Below are 16,100 nucleotides of genomic sequence, written 5' to 3' on the forward strand. Positions count from 1 at the left end.
GCTTGATTGGACTTTGTTTTCTCTCTCTCTCTCTCTCTCTCTCTCTCTCTCTCTCTCTCTCTCTCTCTCTCTCAGTAGTCCATCGCAGGCGTACAGTGATGTCTGGGGACGATGTCCTCCTCCATTGCGATCTGCGCTCCAACCTGGCCACTCCACGCTGGACCCTGGATGGCCACCAGCTCCAGGGCTACGGCCTCGACTCCGGCCATCGTGTGGGCACCGACGGCCTGCTCCTCATCTCCGCCCGGCCCGACCAGAGCGGAGACTATCGCTGCTACGCCGTGGAGAACGACATGTGGGTACCAGTGAGGATGTACACCGTGAGGGTGCACCCTGACCTGCCTTTCCTTGTGGGGCCAACAGTCATGACGGACACTTTATCAACCACCACCACTACCGCCCCACCAACCCCTTCCCTTCCCCCCAGCAGCCCCACCGAGCAGCCCCTGCCCTCCCTGCTGGCTCCCCTCCCCCCTGGACCCAAGTTCCAGACCTACAGACACATGGAGGCCATGTATATCTCCCTGGTGGCCGTGCTGGGCGGGCTGTGCCTGGTGCTGACCGTAGTGCTGCTCTACGTCAGCTTCTGCAGCCGGGGGCCATACCAGGGCTGCAAGTACTCCCAGCAGGGGCTGCCCGAGTCGGGGGCCACAGCCGAGAGGAAGAGGAGCTCCCACCTGGAGCTCAAGACCATCTCCAGCCACTGCAACGGCAGGCAGGAAAGCAAGCGCGGACGCCACTCCCTGTCGGTATCCAACTTGGGCGATGGCTTCCTCCAGATCGCACCCGCAGAAGGATCTCGAGGGAAATCGCCGCCCCCTCCCGCTCCGCCACTCCCAATGCCACCACCCCTGCCCTCCTCGGAGTACGCGTCGTCAGAGTACACCAACGGGATGTCGGCGACATTACCCAGCGTCCTACGCAAGATGAACGGCAACAGCTACGTGCTGCTGAGGCAGACGACGGACCCCGAGGGGAGCACGTCTCCCCTCTACCACTCGTTCACCGAAGAGCTCAACCGCATCCTGGAGAAGAGGAAGCACACACAACTGGACCCCCAGGCGACAGACGAGAGCTCCGTCTAGCCCCACCTTGAGCTCTTTCCCTTTGATCTGTTTACTGGTTTAACCCAACTACAAAAGAGTGCCCCCAAGAGGCAGGGAGGTCTAACTTGTATTATACTGCTTAAGTTTACCCAGTGCCAAGCGACCTGTGGGAGTATTCATACCTAAAACCCAATGCAACTTCCCGTGACTCGAGACAAGTGGCCCACCCACATAATTTCACTATTGAACATTGGAGTAAAGAGGACTTTTTGACCTTCCCCTAACTGGAGCAGACATGTATATAGTCATGGTATCCATTTTGGACACACACTGTACTAGTACATGGACCCTTTGATGGACTTTCAAGCAAATACATGATACATACACAGTTAGTTACAATCCTACCTCAGACCCTAACCCTATTGTGGAAGCTGGTCAATTACGATAAGGTTCAGTGCTGGTCAAGTCAGCTGACATACTGACAGAGAGTGTGGTGCATCGTGGGACAAGGGACACAGACTCGCAATGAGAGTCCAGGTCATATGACCAATGACCATGAAGTAAGATGGTAATGAGTTCGACTGAGGAACTATTCAAGTCTGTATGAACATTATAGACGACCTTCGGAACTATTGAGTTTAGACAACGATGGCTACTGTAGTTTAGTGCCATACAGTGTACATATATGATGGCTCTTAAAGACCCAGGCCTACTGAACCTCACAAGAGAGCACAGATGATTGGACAAATAATACATTTCAGTCATAACTCAATAACACACACTTATCTTTGTTTCCTTTTGTTCTCATGTAAATAGCAATTATATTTCTGTGGCAGCCATCAGTAGCAACTTTGGAAATACTGGCAATTGAAATGGTTTTAGCGAAACCAAATATAATTTTTTTGTTGTTGCATCTTTGTGTTGTTAGCATCTGACTGTGTCAGAGGGGTAAAACTGCAGTATTATAGATAGACAGCAGGCTTCATCTAAACTTGGCCGGATTAACACTATCATTGAAGAATGAAGACTATCATGAAGGACTGATCTCTGGTCAGATTGATCAGAGAAGCTGAGTGATGATGATGGTGATGATGATAACGAAGATGGTGGGACCTGATTGCCAGGAATGTGTGAGCCCAACAGGAGACCAGAGAGCAAAGGTAAGACTGAGAGAAAGCTGTGCCCTGCTCATCTTGTTGAAATACTTCACAATTACTATGAACATGTACAGTGACACTATGTCATTTGAACCTTTTTTCAAATTCAGTCCACCACCACCACCAAATAGATTCTGTCAACATCAGCTTTCATTTTCCTCTCCATAAAAGATGAAGGGCAGAGCGGCAGACATATTCATTCCAGCCCAGGTTGATTTTTGTGCTTTGTGTCCTTTGCTGACCCAAGCTGGTGGCCACAAGCCAAATGAGCTGTAGGGCCATCACACTGAAAAAGACCTGTGTCACTGTTACCTAACCCGCAACACTCTCTCAATGTCTACGTGACATCAATGTCAACGCAATAACAACATACACTAGCAACAACCAGGGATATACTCCATTGCCTTGAGAGAGAGTCCACTCTGACCAAAACAAATATTGGCATAGACTGAAATGGCATCCTTCTCTATAAAGTGCACTACTTTTGTAGTGCACTATAGGGACTATTTAGGGCTCTGGACAAAAGTAGTGCACTATATAGGTAATACATTTCCATTTCAGGCGCATCCAGCTTAGGAACAAGTTGACTGAAACGTATCTCCCAGCAGCCAGTCAGCCAGTCAGTCGGTGCTTTATAAACCTATCAAGGCTCGCCATGTTAAATAGAGGTGTCTTCTCACCACAGTAAAGTGTTGAATCAGCTCTTGCCCTGTTGCTTCCCTGGTGGCTCGCAGCACAGCGCGCCGGTTTGTGTATCTGTCACTACGTCGCTGACAGTAACAGCAGCGCTCATCACTCCTGGGCTGGACTCCATAGAGACACCAAGTTAAGGCTTGTTGTCCTTTTTCGCAGACTTTATCGAATGCGGTCAAGGGGCACAGGAAACATTTGACCTGTGTGTCCTGGTCAGTGATGCAGTGAGCTGATAGAGTAGGAGAGGGAGGGAGTGTGTATTTGTGTGTGTGTGTGTGTGTGTGTGGGGGGGGGGGGGGGGGGGGGGGGCTGACAGGAGATGCTTTGCACCATCAGCAGGTTTCCTCCTACTCACCCTCTCTCCCCCTCCCTTTATTCCCACCCTCTCTATCCGTATATGCTCCCTTTTTCTATTCCCTGTTCCCTCCACACTAGAGGATCATCATTCCATCCATTATTACCCTTCCTCTCCCTCCTCTTCCTCTTTTATTTCCCCTCTCCCCTAGAGGAGCCTGCTGAGTTCACAATACACCATGATAGCCCCCCAATCAATTAGGCCTGACCTTCAAACAGTGCCTGTGACCTTGTCTTTGCAAAGGGGCTACTGCAGTGTTTCTCCATCCTGTTCCCTGGGCCTGGAGGTCCGACAGGGTGTGCATGTTTTTGTTCTCGCCCAGCACTGTATTCAACAAATCAAGGGCTTGGTGATGAGTTATGTGGAATCAGATGTTTCAGTGCTGGGCTATAACAAAGATGTGCCCCATCTCCCCACAGGTCATTATAATAGCCGAACAGAATCTTCTTATTGGTTGATTAGAATATTGATGCACTATGACAGGTGTTGCATTGGACATAGTTTCCTCAAGGTGTCTCATGGAAGGGTAAAATAAACTGTTACAGGACCATTATATTAATGTTGTACAAAAGCTTTTCTACAGCGGGGGTCAAGCAAGCCTGATGAATGTGTTTTCCTTATCTTATTGTCTCTTCGTGTAAAATAAATAACGATGTATCGAAAGTGCAATCACAATGAGGGTAGTTGAGGATGAATATTCAAAGTTGAAAGAACAAACTGAACATTTAAACTTTAGGGTATGTCATTTCTCATTACAAGTGTTGTTTTAAGTTTAAAGTTTGTCTGTTTAAAAAAAATATTGTTTCTGTCTTTAGATATACAAGGAGATGGAGAAGCTGGTGAATGGAAGATGAAGTGTGTGAGGAACCCTGATGATCTGAGCCAGTGTCTGCTCAAGACACACCAAAGGACAATCAGTGTGTACAATCTCCATGGGCAGTAAACTTGGATGCGGTTATGGATATTGTACTGTACTTGCTACTTATGGTCAAATGGCAAACATGCTGGCTGCTACACTCAAAACATACCTCCAGTATACTGTATATCTCCAGTACACACCTCCAGTATACTGCATGTCCCCATAAACATTTGGAACACTAATTTCAACAAACATACGCACTCACATCATACAGACATGACAACATTCAAGTCGAGGTTTAGATATTAACTCTACATCACCTACAGAATACATTTGAGTGAACAATGACTAAAAGACGCATTTGCACTATACCTCTTCTGAGGACTTATTTGCTCTGTACATAAGAAGATTCAGTATACCCTTGTAAAGTGTTACATCCATATGCTACATCCATGTTATGTGTTTTGTTGTTTTCTGGCTCGATGTAGAAATTACTCATACTTTACAATCTACACTGAACAAAAATATAAGCGAAACATGTAAAGTGTTGGTCCCATGTTTCATGAGCTGAAATAAAAAATCCCAGAAATTTTCCATAAGCACAAAAAGCTTATTTCTCTCAAATGTTTTGCATTCATTTGTTGACATCCCTCTTAGTGAGCATCTCTCCTTTGCCAAGAATCCATCCACCTGACAGGTGTGGCATATCAAGTAGCTGATTAAACAGCATGACCATAACACAGGTGCAGCTTGTGCTGGGGACAATATAAGGCCACTAAAATGTGCAGTTTTGTCATACAACACAATGCCACAGACGCCTCAAGATTTGAGGTAGCGTGCAATTGGCATGCCAACTTCAGGAATTTCCACCAGAGCTGTTGCCAGAGAATTTAATGTTAATTTCTCTGCCATAAACTGTCTCCAACGTCGATTTAGAGAATTTGGCAGTATGTCCAACAGGCCTCACAACCGCAGACCATGTGTAACCATTAGTAGCGATTGTAGCATGTAAATCTTGGTGGGGCAAACTCAAAATGTTCTAGCTAAGCCACAACACTAAACAATACATTAATTGCAGCATAACCGTGACAAACTGTGCCCACAAACTGTTAGGGCCTACATAAAGCTGTCCCAACAGCAGAGCTTTCTTTTCAGCACCATAGAGTGAACCCTTACCACTGCTACACCTGGCTATCAGCGGAGCCTAGTCTGGCGTAGTGCCCCCATGAGTGACAGAACACTGTCACTCACGGCGCAACTAGAGAAGATGACCAACCCCTGCGCTCTGTATTTTCCGCTGGCTGCCCCACCACCACAGAAAGCACTGAGCTAGGCTGAAACACCTGCATTTTGGAGCTGCCTTACTCAAGAAAGCAAAAAAGAGACCATATTTGTATGCTGCTTTATTACTGATACATCGAATAAAAAACAGTGTATGTAGAGGTGCTGACTAACAGCAAATAAACAATAAGCTATAAAAATACAAAAGGGTTTTCTAATGATCAGTTAGCTGTTTAAAATGATAAACTGGGATTAGCTAACACAACGTGCCATTGGAACACAGGAGTGATGGTTGCTGGAAATGGGCCTCTGTACGCCTATGTAGATATTCCATAAGAAATCAGTCGTTTCCAGCTACAGTAGTCATTTACAACATTAACAAGGTCTAAACTGTATTTCTGATCAATTTTATGTTATTTTAATGGACAAAAAAATGTGCTTTTCTTTCAAAAACAAGGATATTTCTAAGTGACCGCAAACATTTGAATGGTACTGTATATACAGTTGAAGTCGGAAGTTTACATACACCTTAGCCAAATACATTTAAACTCAGTTTTTCACAATTTCTGACATTTAATCCTAGCACAAAAAATCCCTGTCTTAGGTCAATTAGGATCACCCCTTTATTTTAAGAATGTAAAATGTCAGAATAATAGTAGAAAGAATTATTTATTTCAGCTTTTATTTCTTTCATCACATTCCCAGTGGGTCAGAAGTTTACATACACTCAATTAGTATTTGGTAGCATTGCCTTTAAATTGTTTAACTTGGGTCAAACATTTTGGGTAGCCTTCCAAAAGCTTCCCACAATAAGTTGGGGGAATTTTTGCCCATTCCTCCTGACAGAGCTGGTGTAACTGAATCAGGTTTGTAGGCCTCCTTGCTCGCACACACTTTTTCAGTTCTGCCCACAAATTTTCTATAGGATTGAGGTCAGGGCTTTGTGATGGCCACTCCAACACCTTGACTTTGTTGTCCTATCTTAAGGTGAATGCACCAATTTGTAAGTCGCTCTGGATAAGAGCGTCTGCTAAATGACTTAAATGTAAATGTAAATGTCCTTAAGCCATTTTGCCACAACTTTGGAAGTATGCTTGGGGTCATCAGACCCATTTGCGACCAAGCTGTAACTTCCTGACTGATGTCTTGAGATGCTGCTTCAATATATCCACATAATTTTCCTTTCCTCATGATGCCATCTATTTTGTGAAGCGCAGCAGTCCTTCCTGCAGCAAAGCACCCCAACAACATGATGCTGCCACCCCCGAACTTCACAGTTGGGATGGTGTTCTTCGGCTTACAAGCCTCCCTCTTTTTCCTCCAAACATAACGATGGTCATTATTGCCAAACAGTTCTATTTTTGTACCTGTTTCCTCCAGCATCTTCACAAGGTCCTTTGCTGTTGTTCTGGGATTGATTTGCACTTTTCGCACCAAAGTACGTTCACCACTAGGAGACAGAACGCATCTCCTTCCTGAGCGGTATGACGGCTGCATGGTCCCATGGTGTTTATACTTGCATACTATTAATGGAACAGATAAACGTGGTACCTTCAGGCGTTTCGAAATTGCTCCCAAGGATGAACCAGACTTGTGGAGGTCTACAATTTTTTTCTGAGGTCTTGGCTGATTTCTTTTGATTTTCCCATGATGTCAAGCAAAGAGGCACTGCGTTTGAAGGTAGGCCTTGAAATACATCCACAGGTACACCTCCAATTGACTCAAATTATGTCAATAAGCCTATCAGAAGCTTCTAAAGCCGTGACATCATTTTCTGGAATTGTCCAAGCTTTTTAAAGGCAGAGTCAACTTAGTGTTTGTAAACTTCTGACCGCTGGAATTGTGGTACAGTGAATTATAAGTGAAATAATCTGTCTGTAAACAATTGTTGGAAAAATAACTTGTTTCATGCACAAAGTAGATGTCCTAACCGACTTGCCAAAACTATAGTTTGTTAACAAGAAATTTGTGGAGTGGTTGAAAAACATAACCTAACTTCCGACTTCAACTGTTTTTAGAGCATATACAGTGCATTCGGAAAGTTATCAGACCCCTTGACTTTTTCCACATTGTGTTACGTTTCAGCCTTATTCCATAATGGATACTTTTTTTTGTTGCAAATGTGTAAATCAATAAAAAAACAGATATACATTTACTTAAGTATTCAGACCCTTTACTCAGTACTTTGTTGAAGAACCTTTGGCAGCGATTACAGCCTCGAGTCTTATTGGGTATGACGCTACCAGCTTGGCACACCTGTATGTGTGGAGTTTCTCCTATTCTTCTCTGCAGATCCTCTCAAGCTATTTTCAGGTCTCTCCAGAGATGTTTGATCAGGTTCAAGTCCGAGCTCTGGCTGGGCCATTCGAGGACATTTAGAGACTAGTCCCGAAGCTACTCCTGCATTGTTTTGGCTGTGTGCTTTAGGTCGTTGTCCCGTTGGAAGGTGAACATTTGCCCCAGTCTGAGGTCCTGAGTGCTCTGGAGCAGGTTTTCATCAAGGATCTCTCTGTACTTTGCTTCATTCATCATTCCCTCGATCCTGACTAGTCTCCCAGTTCCTGCCGCTTAAAAACATACCCACAGCATGATGCTGTCACCACCATGCTTCACCGTAGGGATGGTGCCAGGTTTCCTCCAGACGTAACGCTTGGCATTCAGGATAAAGACTTCAATCTTGGTTTCATCAGACCAGAGAATCTTGTTTCTCATGATCTGAGAGTCCTTTAGGTGCCTCTTGGCAAATTCAAAGTGGGCTGTTATGTGCCTTTTACTGAGGAGTGGCTTCCATCTGGCTACTCTACCATAAAGGCCTGATTGGTTGAGTTCTGCAAAGATGGTTGTCCTTCTGGAAGGTTCTCCTATCGCCACAGAGGAAATCTGGAGCTCTGTCAGAGTGACCATCACCTCCCAATTGCTCAGTTTGGCTGGGCGGCAATCTTTAGGAAGAGTTTAAGATTGATGGAGGCCACTGTGTTCTTGGGGACTGTCAATGCTGCAGACATTTTTGGTACCCTTCCCCAGATCTATGCCTCGACACAATCCTGTCTCGGAGCTCTATGGACAATTCCTTTGACCTCATGGCTAGGTTTTTGCTCTGACATGCACTGTCAACTGTGGGACCTTATATAGACAGGCGTGTGCCTTTCCAAATCATGTCCTATCAATTGAATTTACCACCGGTGGACTCCAATCAAGTTGTAGAACAGTGGTGATTTTCGCTTGTAAATCTTGGTGGGGCAAACTAAATTTTTTGGGGGGGATGCATGCCAGCAAAGCCACTATACTACACAACAAAACACAACACTAAACAATACATGAATTGCATTATAACGGTGACAAACGGTGACCACAAACAGTTAGGGCATACATAAAGCTGTCCCTTTATTAACTCAATGATTTATTTTCTTTTTTAACTTGTCTGCAAACTGATATGTGACACGTATTAATGCCAAAATAACATGCAATACATGCAACCCCCCAAATGTTTTAAATAATAATATAAAACAGGTGAATGACAGGTCGCCACTGTTGTAGAAACATGTCAAGAATGATCAATGGAAACAGGATGCACCTGAGCTCAATTTCGAGTCTCATAGCAAAGGGTCTAAATACTTGCGTAAATGTGATATTTCAGTATTTTTTTTTTAAATATACATTTGCAAAAAAAATTAAAACCTTGTTTTTGCTTTGTCGTTATGGGGTAATGTGTTTAGATTGATGAGGGTGAAAAAAAACTATTTAAGCAATTTTAAATTAAGGCTGTAACAGAACGTGTTACAGAAATGTGGAAAAAGTGGAAGGGTCTGAATACTTTCTGAATGCACTTTAAAATGCTTTTATTTGGGTATCTATGCAAAGTATATTATATCATGCTTCTTTAAGCCTGCAGCTTGTTACTTGAAATGAAACACATAATCATACCAAAACATGATAAAAAATGTGAACTCACTGACAGAGACAGCTAATAAACACAAATTGACATTTACAGTAGCTGGCTAGGCTAAACAAACTGCAACATTGGATAGACATTTTACATTTTAGTCATTTTAGCAGACGCTCTTATCCAGAGCGACTTACAGTAGTGAATGCATACATTTCATATATATATATTTTTTCCCGTACTGTTAGCTGCCCCGGAGGGTTTAACGCTCTGCCCCTGGCCCTCCTGCTATACCTGGAGCAGTTCAAGCGGGTCACCCTGTGGCTGGGAGGGGACATGCGCTCCTGGGAGGCCTTCAAGATCTTCTCCAGGAAGCTGGGCCTGAAGCGCTGCTCACTGGTGCACCCGGGAGGCCCTGGCCGAGGGCAGGAACCTGGCCTGCATCGTCAAAGCCTTCACCCCCGCCACCCAAAAGTCCATTGTGTTGTTCAGGCAGCTCAGGGAGGATGTCTTTGGGGAGCTGGACAACACAGAGCAGGTGGCTGGGCAGCAGGTAGCCTAGTGGTTAGAGAATTGGGTCAGTAACTGAAAGGCTGCTGGATTGAATCCCTGAGCTGACAAGGTAAAGATCTGTCATTCTGCCCCTGAACAAGGCAGTTAACCCACTGTTCCCTGGTAGGCTGTCATTGTAAATTAATTTGTTCTTAACCTGTCTGGGAACGTGGGACGCTTGCGTCCCACCCTAGTCAACAGCCAGTGGAATCGCGTCACGCGAAATACAAATACGCTATATGCTATAACTTCAATTTCTCAAACATATGACTATTTTACACGATTTTATAGATACACCTCTCCTGAATCGAACCACGTTGTCCGATTTCAAAAAGGCTTTACAGCAAAAGCAAAACATTAGATTATGTTAGGAGAGTACCCTGCCAAAAATAATCACACTGCCATTTTCAAAGCAACTAGCATGCATCACAAATACCCAAAACACAGCTAAATGCAGCACTAACCTTTGACAATCTTCACCAGATGACACTCCTAGGACATCATGTTACACAATACATGCATTTTTTGTTCGATAAAGTTCATATTTATATATAAAAACAGCATTTTACATCGGCGCGTGACGTTCAGAAAATATTTTCCCTCAAATGCTTCCGGTGAATCAGCGCTACAATTTACAAAATTAGTATTCGAAAACATTGTTAAAATTTAATATTGTCATTCAAAGAATTATAGATTAACATCTCGTGAATGCAACCGCATTGCCAGATTTAAAAATAACTTTACTGGGAAATCACACTTTGCCATAAACGACGTGGTATGCTCAGAAAAATAGGCTAGGCGATACATGTTAGCGCCATCTTGGAACCATCTAAAATCAAATATACTATTGTAAATATTCCCTTACCTTTGATTGTCTTCATCAGAACGCACTTCCAGGAATCCCAGGTCCACAACAAATGTAGTTTTGTTTGAAAAAGTTAATAATTTATGTCCCAATAGTTCCTTCTTGTTAGCGCGTTCCGAAGGCTACTCATAATGTACTGAAGCGCGCGGGACTTGTCGTCACGAATGTGCAAAAAATATATATTTACGTTCGTTCAAACATGTCAAACGTTGTATAACATAAATCTTTAGGGCCTTTTTCAACCAGAGCTTCAATAATATTCAAGGCGGACGATTGCATTGTCTTACTAAACGTTTCGGAACAAAAGGGTTCCCATGGACGCCCGCATCAGAGTAGTAATGGCCCTCCCCCTGTAACCAACTTCCCAAGCCTCTCTTTGGGTCAGTTTCTACCATAGAAGACTCAAACCACTTTGTAAAGACTGTTGACATCTAGTGAAATGATTAATAAGTCCCTGTGTGTTTCAATGGCAAAGCTTGAAAGTGATTCCACACATCAGATTTCCACTTCCTGTTAGGATTTGTCTCAGGGTTTTGACTGCCATATGAGTTCTGTTATACTCACAGACACCATTCAAACAGTTTTAGAAACTTTAGAGTGGTTTCTATCCAAATCTACTAATTATATGCCTATTCTAGTTACTGGGCAGGAGTAGTAACCAGATTAAATCGGGTACGTTTTTTATCCGGCCGTGCAAATACTGCCCCCTATCCCCAACAGGTTTTAACTTACTTGCTTAGTTAAATAAAGGTTAAATGTAAAAAATAAAAAGTGGACCAAAAGGGGCTCAACAGGATAATGAAGGCCCTTCAAAAGGGGGAGCTGACTGTCTTCACAGGTATAGTCTATAGTAGGATGGCATGCACATTGACATTTGATCATGATGTTCTACACTGAAGTATATAGTTAGCTATGGAAGAATTTCTTCAAATGGGGGATTGATTTTTAACCTGAGACTAGACTGAGTGAGAATATAGCTTCGCTGTGGAAGTCAAAACAAAAGTAAAACTAAGCAATTGATCCATCTGTTGATTGTGCCTCTAACTAACTTTACCATACCTCTCATATTTTCTTGACCTCCAGGAACCACGGGCAGCGTCAAGACCACCTTCATCAGTGAGTTTGCCCTGGATCTGTGCATGCAGGGTGTCAACCCGCTGTGGGGCACCTTTGAGATCAACAACGTGCACCTGGCCTAGATCATGCTGACCCAGTTCGCCGTGCATAGGCTGGAGGAGAACCTGGACCAGTATGACTCGTGGGCTGACAGGGTTGAGGACGTACCCCTCAACTTTATGACCTTCCATGGGCAGCAGAACATCAAGTGAGTCCTCTGAAAGTGTTGAGTGATATGTCAATCGATAGGTGTACTGTACTGCTTGAGTTGTAAATAACTCCCTCCTCTCTCTCCCTCTGTAGGTCTGTGCTGGACACCATGCATCACGCTGTCTACCGCTATGTCATCAGTCACGTGATCATTGACAACCTCATGATGGGCCATCCAGGACGACATTATCGGAGCTTTCAGGAAGTTTGCCACCAACAGCAGCTGTCACGTCACTCTGATCATCCACCCCAGGAAAGAGGAGGACAACAGAGAACTAGACTGCATCCATCTTTGGAACAGCCAAGGTGAGTGGAGGGTTCCATCTCATTCTGAATTATATAAATATAGACATCAATATAACGCTCTTTCCTTGTATGCCTCTCTAAAGCATGCAGTGTTTTCATTAAACCTGTCAGTGTTGGGTGCATCTCCTTGTTTGATCAATAGGGGGTGTTTGTGACAACGTTATCAACAACAGTTGCATGTATATATATTCGTTTCACAGACCCAAATAATTCTTCAATCAAAGAGATTCACTGTAACACACATACTGTCACCAATGTATTTTTAATCAATGTGTGTTGGTACAAGCTGAGAAAGGTCAAAGGTGACAAGGGGGAGGGGTCAGAGAACGAGGAGACTTTAGGATAGATTATAGAAGGAGGAGACAACGGTAAAGAAGGAGACAACGGTTAAAAATGTGAAACTAGTGAATTTGGAGAGGCCACCCAAAGCTACCAAAACGCTCAGAACTGTTAAGACTCCTGCAACAGGGAAGGGCACAACAGAGGGAGAGGGGAAGGAAGAGCCATAGAGGAAAGACTACACTCATTGATCTAAGCAAAGAACAGGGTCTCGGTGTATGGCATTATATAATGTATTATGTTATTATTTCATATGACAGAAAAAGGTATTTGGGTTTCCGTTTATGGTACAGTTAGTATGATATAATATCATGAAAAAAAATATTGCTTAATATTGATGATTTGTCACCTGATTGGAGAATGTGCTTGCTTTTGTGACAGAAAGGTGGGGCGAAAGCTGTTATCTAAAGGTGAAAATAGTTATGTAAAATAAGGTTAGTATGATATGGATGTTGGCAATGAATGACCGTTGAAAAGTAATAGTTGAAAGATAGCTGACCCACCGAATTGCTGCTTGTTTGCCTCATTTAAACGTGAAGCGCTTTTGTCAAACATATGATCAGAATTGGAGATGCAGACAAGGGTGTTTGTAATTCACCAAAATAGTTTCTGCTCTGAGTTTCCATACATGATCATGCGTGACTTGTGTACAGGAGGCCTATGTAGCTAACCTACAGCTGAGTATTAAGGTATATTGTATGTATGGATGAGCCAGTTCTGTGCTTTAAGGAGTCCTTTAAGGAGTGAATGTTGGTGAACAATGTTTAGCTTCTTTGTCCTGGGGTCTTTTAAGGAGTGAATGTTGGTATATTTTTTGTGTGTTAGATTCCTGTTGTGAGTCAGTATGGCTTTAATCATTGACAAGGGAGGTGCTTAAATTACCCTCATCACCTGTGTGTCGTGAAGTGGTAAATTATGTTGAGGCTTCAGACTGGTGCACATACTTGTCTCTGATTGGCCAATGAAACTTCACAGGTGTCAGATGACCTTGTTTATATATTATTTAGTAGAGAGACTCAATCAATCAAATGTATTTATAAAGCCCTTTTTACATAAAGTGCTTAGGGAAATACAGCCTAAAACCCCATACAGTTTCAACCGATATAAGACACATATGTACAGTTGAAGTCGGAAGTTTACATACACCTTACCCAAATACATTAAACATACATTAAACTCAGTTTTTCACAATTCCTGACATTTAATCCGAGTACAAATTCCCTGTCTTAGGTCAGTTAGGATCACCACTTTATTTTAAGAACGTTAAATGTTAGAATAATAGTAGAGTGATTTATTTCAGCTTTTATTTCTTTCATCACATTCCCACTAGGTCAGAAGTTTACATACACTCAATTAGTATTTGGTAGCATTGCCTTTAAATTGTTTAACTTGGGTCAAATGTTTTGGGTAGCCTTCCACAAGCTTCCCACAGTAAGTTGGGTGAATTTTGACCAACTCCTCCTGACAGAGCTGGTGTCAGCTGAGTCAGATTTGTAGGCCCCCTTGCTCGCACACGCTTTCTCAGTTCTGCCCACAAATGTTCTTTAGGATTGAGGTCAGGGCTTTGTGATGGCCACTCCAATATCTTGACTTTGTTGTCCTTAAGCTATTTTGCCACAACTTTGGAAGTATGCTTGGGGTCATTGTCCATTTGGTAGACCCATTTGCGACCAAGCTGTAACTTCCTGACTGATGTCTTGAGATGTTGCTTCAATATATCCACATCATTTCCCTCTCTCATGATGCCATCTATTTTGTGAAGTGCACCAGTCCCTCCTGCAGCAAAGCACCCCCACAACATGATGCTGTCACCCCCGTGCTTCACAGTTGGGATGGTGTTCTTCGGCTTGCAAGCCTCCCCCTTTTTTTCTCTAAACATAATGATGGTCATTATGGCCAAACAGTTCTATTTTTGTTTCATCAGACCAGAGGACATTTCTCCAAAAATAACGATCTTTGTCCCCATGTGCAGTTGCAAACCGTCGTCTAGCTTTTTTATGGCGGTTTTGGAGCAGTGGCTTCTTCCTTGCTGAGTGACCTTTCAGGTTATGTTGATATAGGACTTGTTTTACTGTGGATATAGATACTTTTGTACCGGTTTCCTCCAGCATCTTCACAAGGTCCTTTGCTGTTGCTCTGGGATTGATTTGCACTTTTTGCACAAAAATACGTTCATCTCTAGGAGACAGAACGTGTCTCCTTCCCGAGCGATATGACGGCTGCGTGGTCCCATGGTGTTAATACTTGCGTACTACTGTTTGTACAGATGAACGTGGTATGTTCAAGCATTTGGAAATCGCTCCTAAGGATGAACCAGACTTGTGGAGGTCTACAATTTCTTTCTGAGGTCTTGGCTGATTTCTTTTGATTTTCCCATGATGTCAAGCAAAGAGGCACTGAGTTTGAAGGTAGGCCTTGAAATACATCCACAGGTACACGTCCAATTGACTCAAATGATGTCAATTAGCCTATCAAAAGCTTCTAAAGCTAGGACATCATTTTCTGGAACTTTCCAAGCTGTGTAAAGGCACAGTCAACTTAATGTGTGTAAACTTCTGACCCACTGGAATTGTGATACAGTGAATTATAAGTGAAATAATCTGTCTGTAAACAATTGTAGGAAACATTACTTGTGTCATGCACAAAGTAGATATCCTAACCAACTTGCCAAAACTATAGTTTGTTAACAAGACATTTGTGGAGTGGTTGAAAAATGAGTTTTAATGACTCCAACCTAAGTGTATGTAAACTTCCGACTTCAACTGTACCTAAATGTTTCATATCCATCATTTTAGGATTATTTATTTGAATTGCGCACCCTCCAGTTTGCGTGCCCTCTAGCAGGACACTTAGCCCTAAATGGTTATAAATCCACTTGCGTTCTATAATGACACTGTTAGTTTGTGTTTCTTACATCAGCAAACAGCTAGTTTGTCTTTTCTTAGCAAGTTGCCCTAAATCTTGTGAGACGCTAATTGTTAGCCACTAATGCTAATAGCTAGCTAATATATGTTCTGAGTAAGAGAACTAATACAGCTAGCTAATACAACCTGATAATACCAGTGATGGTGTAGACCTAAATCAGCATGTTGTTTGTGCGACAGTATCTTCTAAATTAAAGAAGAATATGCAAAGCAATAACATGTTAGCTACATAAAGTAGCTAAGAGAAGACACGCAATGTAGCCAAAGCTTATAGGTTCCCCTTGGAAACAGTTATCAACACTTTAGTTCCTACCCTGTCCCAATAACTCCTTCCTGGCATTTTATTTCGTTGTCATCTCAAATAACACTGTATTCAAAGTGCCCACTATTATATTCTAACTACAGAATTAGAATAGTCATTCAATTTCCACTATTCAAACAGTTTTGCTCTAATTCGCAAGTCAAATCTCAATTGCAACGTTTGGTTAAAAATAAATCCTAGATTATTTGCCCA

The 16,100-nt window shown here is 42.9% G+C and overlaps 1 protein-coding gene and 1 pseudogene across 1 annotated transcript in view; both read left to right on the forward strand.

The window, feature by feature from the left end:
- LOC115200958 (semaphorin-4G) overlaps positions 1-4,690 on the forward strand; it is a 74,874-nt gene extending 70,184 nt beyond the window's left edge. Inside the window, exons 15-16 of the mRNA XM_029764110.1 lie at positions 76-2,206; positions 4,067-4,690. Of these exons, the coding sequence (XP_029619970.1) occupies positions 76-1,085 (1,010 nt within the window). The 3' untranslated portion in view covers positions 1,086-2,206; positions 4,067-4,690. The remainder of the gene's footprint in view (positions 1-75; positions 2,207-4,066) is intronic.
- On the forward strand, positions 1,602-12,404 carry LOC115200779 (twinkle protein, mitochondrial-like; annotated as a pseudogene).
- The last annotated feature ends 3,696 nt before the right edge of the window (positions 12,405-16,100 follow it).

The sequence above is a fragment of the Salmo trutta genome, chromosome 10 (genome assembly GCF_901001165.1).
Source record: "Salmo trutta chromosome 10, fSalTru1.1, whole genome shotgun sequence".
NCBI classification, from domain to species: Eukaryota; Metazoa; Chordata; class Actinopteri; order Salmoniformes; family Salmonidae; genus Salmo; species Salmo trutta.